Here is an 8,156-nt window from a genome sequence, read left to right on the forward strand (position 1 = left end):
GCATCTCGCTACTCACCAGCGCCAGCAGGTTATTCGAATCAAGCAAGATGTGGCACTAACGTCCTCTGCTTTATTCTGTTTTTGGCTCAGGGTATACTTGCTGTCTGCTTTTAAGTATTTCAGTTATAATCATATGTACACAATCTTGGCCGCTCTTGAGCACGCCCCCCCCCCCCCAAAAAAAAAAAGTGTAAAGTGCACGCGATGCATAAAGCGTATGCAATGCATGATCTTGTCGCAAATACAAATGACGCATAGCTGTACGACAGATAAACGAAAGCAGAAACGTAGTAGCAAGGCGCAAGAGCAGCGTAACAGAGAAAAAGGCGATACATTTTATTAATAAAGTGTCGGTAAAGCACGCTACACGCGCGTTACACTTGGCACGCAAAATAATATGTACATATCATTAACAAGGATAAAACTTTCCGTTGAACAAAATATCAAACAATAATAAGCTTACGTCAAGCACATCACCCAACAACCACTGTATAAAAATCGCGAGAAGAGCTAAATAAGTGTTCGACAAAAATAAGAAATGCCAGTTTCTTTTCTTTCTTCTTTTCATGTATACAAAACGAGAATATGGGTAAAAACACAAATTTCAGCTCTTTCATTTCTACCAAATGATGGACGTTACAGGCGGCCGTTGCAGCGTGCTTCAGAGGTTTCCTTTTTTTCGCCTATGTGAATCTGTCTCATTGAAGGCTACACAAGAAGATAAACGGCGAGCCGCACTGGATGCCGGCACGCGCAGGTGGTCTGGAGAACGTCAGCATAGAGATACGTGACGATCTGTTGTTTTTCAAAGCCCGAAGTTCACTGTACCGCCAACGTGGCGGCGATCACTTGAGGTCGGGCGTGGAGGCGCCCAGGTATGCTTGCAGGTCTCGGACGGTGGAGCGGAACAGCTTGGCCTTGGCCGTGGGCAGGCCGAGGCGCCGGTGCGCTTCGTAGCGGTGGCAGCCGCCAAACGAGTAGTAATAGTTGCCACCCTGGCGGCCAGTTATCCAAAGCACGTCGATCGGTGGCACCATGTCTCTCTGGGCCGGATCCTGCGATCGTGTCAGTAAAAATAAAAAGAGAGAGAGAGATGCTGATTTTTCCGACTTAGGAATTCGTGTGAGAAAAAGATGTGCATGCTATAAAGCAGATGTCATTCCAACGTAAATAATTATGAGGCACTCTACGGTCATCTCGCACCAAACTCTGTGCATACATACGATAAAGCCATAGTATGCTGTGCCCATCCAGCATGGGAGTAACACGAGAGGAAAGGGAAAAATCAACGAATGGGCATCCGTCACCTTCTTTTTGCCAGATACAAACACTAACGCGCAGACACGCAAGGAGCCGTCATTTGTGAGACGCTGAAGACCTTGTCAAAAAGACGCTAAGCAGGGTTGCTATCAAATGCAGAACGCCTCAGTCCATGTTTCTAACCCACAGGGAACCTGTACACCGCGTTGTAAAGAAAGTCGACCACTGGGGCTCAAATGCCGTCGTCGCGAGCTCAGGCAGCATTCGAATCAAGACTGCATTTCCTCGCGCACCTTGCTCATAAAAGAGAGAGAGAGAAAACATAGAAGCCTAAACAGCCAGAGTTTTCTTTACTGCAAGTATCCGGTGATTATTAACAAACGTTCCAAAATGTCGCATTACGCGGCTGGACCTAGCACCTAAGCACGGAGCGAGTTGTCAAAAAAAAAAAAAAAAAAAAAACTAATCAAATAGGCCTCTACACTACGCAGAATCCGTAGCGGCCCAGAAACTTCTCTGCATATGAAGGACACACCATGTATTAGAAAAAAGAATGAAACAACAAAGAAGTTCGGCGCCCAGACGACTGGGTAAAATACGAAACAAAAGGCTGAATTTGCATGTTCTGAGAGCCTGTCATCTCGACGGCCTTGCAGTCTACTTGTAAAAGAGCTCGTCCGCAGGCAACAGCAGTGTCCATATCGCTCGTTTCAAGGAAAACCGCCCCTCCATAATTCGAGGCACGCACGCCTCATTTGATGCCGGACACGAACTGAGAGCAGCGGCCGATCAGCGGGAAGTCTGTTTCTCAGTGCTAACAACCTCTGCGGCTGCAGCGAGACGGTTTTCGCGTTGGCAAGTTCAAGAGTAGGGAGTCGCAAACATAGAAAGTAGCGTACTTCGTCAACAAAACGCGTTTGCACACACGCCATCAGACACGAACGGGTAGTTGCAGATGTCATTAGCCGCCCCCTCCCGCTCCCCCCCCCCCCCCCTCCCTCTTTAACAAATTTCGAAAACACTATTTAGAAACCGTAGAATGAGGTCACTCGTACAGAAATGGTGGCTTGCTGTTTCGTAACTGAAAGCCTCGTTACATGCAGCCGATCATTATGACCAAGAAAACATCGTGACGTCGCCACTCATAGACAGGCATGGTCCCACTGCATACTATGCCACCAAGCTAGGCGCAAGTTGTGGGCTCGCTCGCTCGCACGCACACGCACACACGCGCGCGAACACACACACACACACACACACACACACACACACACACACACACACACACACACACACACACACACACACACACACACACACACACACACACACACACACACACACACACACACACACACACACACACACACACACACACACACACACACACACACACACACACACACACACACAGAGATGGACAGACAGACAGACAGAGTCGCAAATAGCAGCTGATTCAACCTTCACGCTGCTGCTATCTAAGCTCGCCTTTTTTTTTTTTTTTTTCGCGTGCTTGGCGCCCTATGGACCTTAAATCGGCTCGTGAGAGCGGACAACGCCCACCAAAACAGAGTACTCAAGTCGGTGAGCAAACAGCGAGCCTCAACATTCACGCAAGGGGGAAAAGATAACAAGTGAACCTTTATCGTCAGCCAAAAGTTTGGATCATATGTGCACATAGAGGACGTCGACCCTCTGAAAACAACGGCAGAAAACTCCCTCTTGGCTTTTGAAGGTAACAGCTTAATGTCCGACGTAAATATGTAAACGTCAAACAGCACTATTACGATACCGACGCGGCGGACACTATCAGTGCCACCATGAATGAAACAAGTGTTAAATTAACGACAATAAGAACCAATTCAGCTAATGGACAGTTCTTTACCGAGCCCACATGTGCTACATACAATAAATTCACGGGCTGCGGGTTCGCAGTAAAAAAAAAAAAATAATAATAATAAATAAATATGAGAGGACTGCACTTAGTTCTGGTTAAGAGCGGAAATGACGAAAGCCACTTGACACGACCGTTTTCACTTACTGCATCGTCTTTGTCATCCTACTGTCATCTTTACTATCACTACTACATTATCAACTGAATGCACCATCAGTGCTGCCACCATCATTATCATTATCACCAGCTGCAGCGTCATAATCATCGCTACTATCATCATTATCACTAACTGCCTAAGAGACCTTGCTGTTGGGCTAGTTGGTTACAGTGCATTCTTAGATATTTAAAGGCGCAAAAAGCACAGGGCGTCTTCTCCGTCTCCGTTCTGTGTTTTTGCACCGTTAAATATTTAAACTCACTAACTGCACAGTCACTGCCATCACTACTATTATCTTCACGGTAGACAAGATGAATTACGATGTTTCTGACGAGCCTGGCGTGGAGTAGTGGTTTGCACGCTAGGACGGGTATCGGAGGGATTGAGGATCGATTCCCAGTAGAAGCAGTTTTTTTTTTTTTCTGAATTGTTAGTTTGTGCGGACATTTCCTGCGGATGCGCCCTGTCTACACCACCCACGAGCCAAGAAAGGTTTTCGCCTCAAAAAAGAAAGGAAAGATTCTTGTGCACAGCCTCGCGAACCGCCCGCCTGGTGACGCTATCAACTGTTGATACATACACGTTTCACACGCTTCCAGACACTTCTGGCGTTTGAGACACGTGACTGTGCAGAAATAAAATTTTCCCCCACACGCGAATATCTTAAACCTTTGTAGCCGATGGCATATACGATAAACAAGCACATCGCCAACGAGCGTGAAACCCATGGTGTCATTGCTCCGACTGTTTGATCGGCAAACATCCTTCCTTTTGCTGGTCGTGCGGTAGGCCACGTTTATTTCCGATGCAAGCTCTCCACTGAACACACCCGGATGCAGCCGAAGTCGTGAAACGCCAAAGTTCAGCAAAGGCCATGGATATATTTACCAAGCGTCGTAAGGTATTGCACCACTAGCCTGCAATAGCGTGTTACGGCGTTGCGGAGTCCCATCCAAAAAGCCCGCTTAGAATCGCAGCCGACACCGCGGCATACTGCTGGACTGTTCTCAGTTCCTCTGTGATAACTGGTCGCACAACGGTATATGACTTTACCTCTTTCAGAAACCCTCCGTGATACGTTGTTTGTTGAACAACGTGTCGGGGGGAGTGAGATGAGTCTTTTACGCATCTTAGATCCCGAATCTCGCAGCATTTCAAAAACGTAGTTCACAGGCAAATATGGTGCAAATCTGACAACAGATCGCACCCATTCTCGCTTAGGACGGCCTTTTTTTTTTTTTTCTTTCTGTAAATAATTTGCTCAAAATGAAGGAGGTCAATCTTTATCCCAGAACAAACATGGACGCACTAATCACGATCTACGAACGGCTGCCCGCTATCGAGAGTAAATATGACGTTGCAGACCTACAGCTTTCTCACATCACCCCAAACTGCAATCTGGTCATTTACAGCTGCTGCTAACTGCTTCACACCACATTCCGCTTTCTAGTAGAAGGTAGAAGCGATAGGCACGTGATCATGTCATCGCATTGAGGGAAATTATGGGCGCTGCCATGGTTACGCTCACAAGAGGTGCGTGTGTACTCTAGTATTTTCTTTATCTGGCCGACTTATATTACCTAAATTAGAGAAAAATACGGTCCATTCGTAAGAAAGCATCCGTTCCTGGTTTCACTCAGTTCATGTACAGGGTCCGTGATATGTTCCTAGGCTACCGGGGCTGCTTTGGAGCCATGAGCTGAAATGACAGTGCAGTGGCTTTTTACGTATGCTGTAAGTCACCCTGCACTACGGAAAGGCGTGTTTCTTGGACGCGGATTCGACGTGCGCATAGAAACGCTGTGCCACGAATTGGTAGAATGAATCTGCCGCGACGTTAGCGCGAGCAAGGTGATACACGAAATCCGGCGTTTTCATCCGCGCCGATGCCGCTCCCTTCATTTCAACTGGCGAATGCAAGATGTCGGTATGACGTTTCAGTATGAAATGCTTGCAAAGATGCTTTCTCTTTCAGCAGCCGCGTTGGCAGCAAATGCTCCCAGACTAGATTTCTACCAGGCAAACTATATAGGTACTCATGTGTTCATTGAGGATTTCAGTCTGAGATATGAAAAGGAGGTGGACGCGAAGGGGCGGACGCCAAGAAAGATGGCAGGTCACGAAATACTATGAAGAATACAGTAAAATATATATATATATATATATATATATATATATATATATATATATATATATATATATATATGCGCCAGAATACTCGCGACGACGCAGAAAGTCAGTTATACAAAACGAGTTCGCGTGATCCGAAACCAAGCGCCGAAAGCAGTTTCCACTATACTGACCGCCACATCAATGTTTGAAATTAATGCTGATTATCTAATCATGCGTTTAAGGCTTGTGCTGCGGCAGAACTTTTTAAACAAAGGCATTGATATGTGACTCGACTCTTCCTGCACTCTTCGATTCTTCCATCCTCATTTCTTCATCCGAAAAAAAAAAAAAAAAAAAAACGCAGAAGCACAACACTCTGACACCAGTAGATTTTGCGAAACAGTATTTTCGAAGCTTAACAGCCAACTGCCACATCTCCAACTGGGTAATTTCGAAAGAAAAAGTTCTAGAATCAACTGCAGATTCCTGCCGCTGCAATTGCAATTCGTGAATTCTAGTTCGCGCAGTATACTATAACGGTGTATTTCTATAATCGTCACCGGAAACAGTATGCACTAAACGTTATTTCCAACCAAAGGGCAAGTGGCATACAACTACCATCCGCACCCACAAACATCAGTGGATATAACACGCACAGTTTGACAGCTATGCAGGCGAAAACCATGTGCTGAGCGTTCCAAGCTTAAACAGAAGCCAGTATTAGCCATTAACGCGTTCTGTGGCAAGAAAACCGAACATAAGTGCTGAAAGATGGGCTGGAAACATGCGAAATGGTGTCCTGAGTAAACGGGCGTCAGCGTTAGGGCCTCACTGACACCCTTCTGGGTGTTGTAGTTTTTGGGTGTTGCAGCCCCTGTGCGTGGCCATCATTAGAAACGCGTGAAAACCGAGGTTTATAGCAAAAGGGGCGCACCTTGAGCGTCTCCATCAGGCTGGCCACTTTGGCCTCGTCCAGCACGGGGGTGAGTGGCCTGATGAGGACATTCATTGGGATGTCGTGCACCTCGGCGATGTGCGCCGAGTGAACGCTAAAGTCAGATGGTCTTCCAGTCGTCGTTTCCATGCTCGCCGCTTTGCAGTCTGTTGTGTCGTCGTCGGAGCCGCGCGACGTGCAGTACGCCCGATGGTTCTCCCAGCTGTGACTGGCGGCTTGGCCTCCGAGAAGAAGCAATCGAAGCAGGCCGCCACACGTCAGTGCTCGCAGTGCCGGAGTTGCGACAGCGCCGCTAGGGATAAACATACCGGGACAGGTTCTCTCACTTGTTGTCTTTTGCCTTATCGTAATCTGGGCCGCCGTGGCCGCGGTTCCCCGGCACCAAGCGGCCTCGACAGCCTGCCAAACAGGAAAAAAGGCCGCGCCCCTGCGCCGCGGTCCGCCACTACTCGCCTTTGCAGCGTGCACGCGTGCCTTGTTTATGCGCCAGCAGCGCCGCCTGCTAAGCTTTAGGTGCGCTTCAAACGACTGATTCGCAGACGTGGCAGCAGGTGTCGCAGAGGGATGAAATGGAATCGCGCTAAAAAGCGCGGGGCGTACAAAGCAGTTCTGCAGATTGGCTAATTTCTCCTTTAATTATGTGCCAAAAATTCTTCACAGGGATTTTTTTTTTCGTTCCACATATGAATAAGAAAAAAAAATGCATGAATTATTATAGCACATGCAACAACATGAGCGCCACGTTTATTCTCTTGTGTTGAGCTGCTATTCATAAAGATGACCGCCTGTCTCGCCGTCCAGTGTAAATGTCAGCATGAAATGAATGGATGAAGAAGCGTACAGCGCGCTAGTTTAATTCTGCTTCGGCGCATCTCTCCTCTGACGGCGCCTTCGATGTGTCCACCGAGAAATGAGATAGTTTTGCGCCTTCTCTCGATCAGTTTAGCGCACGAAACCAGCACGGAGTGAGGGAACGAATAAAGCCGTCATTTGAACGGAAGAGATGGCTGCCTGCCGCTGTTTGGGGAATTGGGAGGGATGGGCATGTAGTTCCTTCTCGTTTCTTCTTCTTTGAGGTTTCTTCCCATACTACAGACCTACGCATTGTTAGTTGACCTCTCTAGGCTACTCGAAGCAGGCAGGTCGCACTGTCATATGCCGCTATGTTGTGTTGCTGAGCTTGACCGAGTCTGCTCCGCTAGGGTGGACACGCAGTCATGAGAAATATGCAGAATTTCATTTCTTCGCCATGAAAAATATGGGCAGTGTCATATAATGTATGTTATAGGTCTCCAGTACACTGTTCCTGACATTGGGCGCATATATTGTGTTTGAGTGTTTCGTCTCTGTCAAGAAACCACTTGTATATTACATGCACTGTGTAGGCTGCTGTTACTTTGTTTTTGAAAGGCAAGATCTGTTGCGGTCGAATGAGCCCTTTCGCAGTATCAAACACCGGCGTAAGTGTTGCTTGAATGAAATAACCTAAGCCAGCTGTCGTGTTTATCTTCATTTATTAATTTTTATTATGAGCGTATACTGGCACCTGGGAAGACAGTTGGCGCATGCGCTTCTTCAGCGGCTGCACGGCATGTAAGCGCAAGAGAGTGTCCACGAAACTTCGTTTAGCGACTCCGCGTGTTAATTATCCTTCGGTTCGGCTCCGTGTTCTTCCGAGCGGCGCGCAGATAATTGGAGCTAAAAGTATCTCAGACTTAAAACCAACGTAAGATATCTCAAGGAATGTAATCTTCAGCTACTGACGGGGCACGTCACAC

At 47.3% G+C, this 8,156-nt stretch overlaps 1 protein-coding gene across 1 annotated transcript; it reads right to left on the reverse strand.

The window, feature by feature from the left end:
• Positions 1-312: 312 nt before the first annotated feature.
• Positions 313-6,841, reverse strand: Srx (sulfiredoxin). The gene is made up of 2 exons (XM_084589378.1): positions 6,358-6,841; positions 313-1,055 (listed from the first exon to the last, which is right to left on the reverse strand). The coding sequence occupies exons 1-2, from the start codon at positions 6,682-6,684 to the stop codon at positions 846-848; spliced, it is 537 nt and encodes a 178-aa protein (XP_084445504.1). The 5' UTR covers positions 6,685-6,841; the 3' UTR covers positions 313-845.
• Between the last annotated feature and the right edge of the window lie 1,315 nt (positions 6,842-8,156).

The sequence above is a fragment of the Amblyomma maculatum genome, chromosome 1 (genome assembly GCF_055883805.1).
Source record: "Amblyomma maculatum isolate TAMU_Amacu chromosome 1, ASM5588380v1, whole genome shotgun sequence".
In the NCBI taxonomy this organism is placed as follows: Eukaryota; Metazoa; Arthropoda; class Arachnida; order Ixodida; family Ixodidae; genus Amblyomma; species Amblyomma maculatum.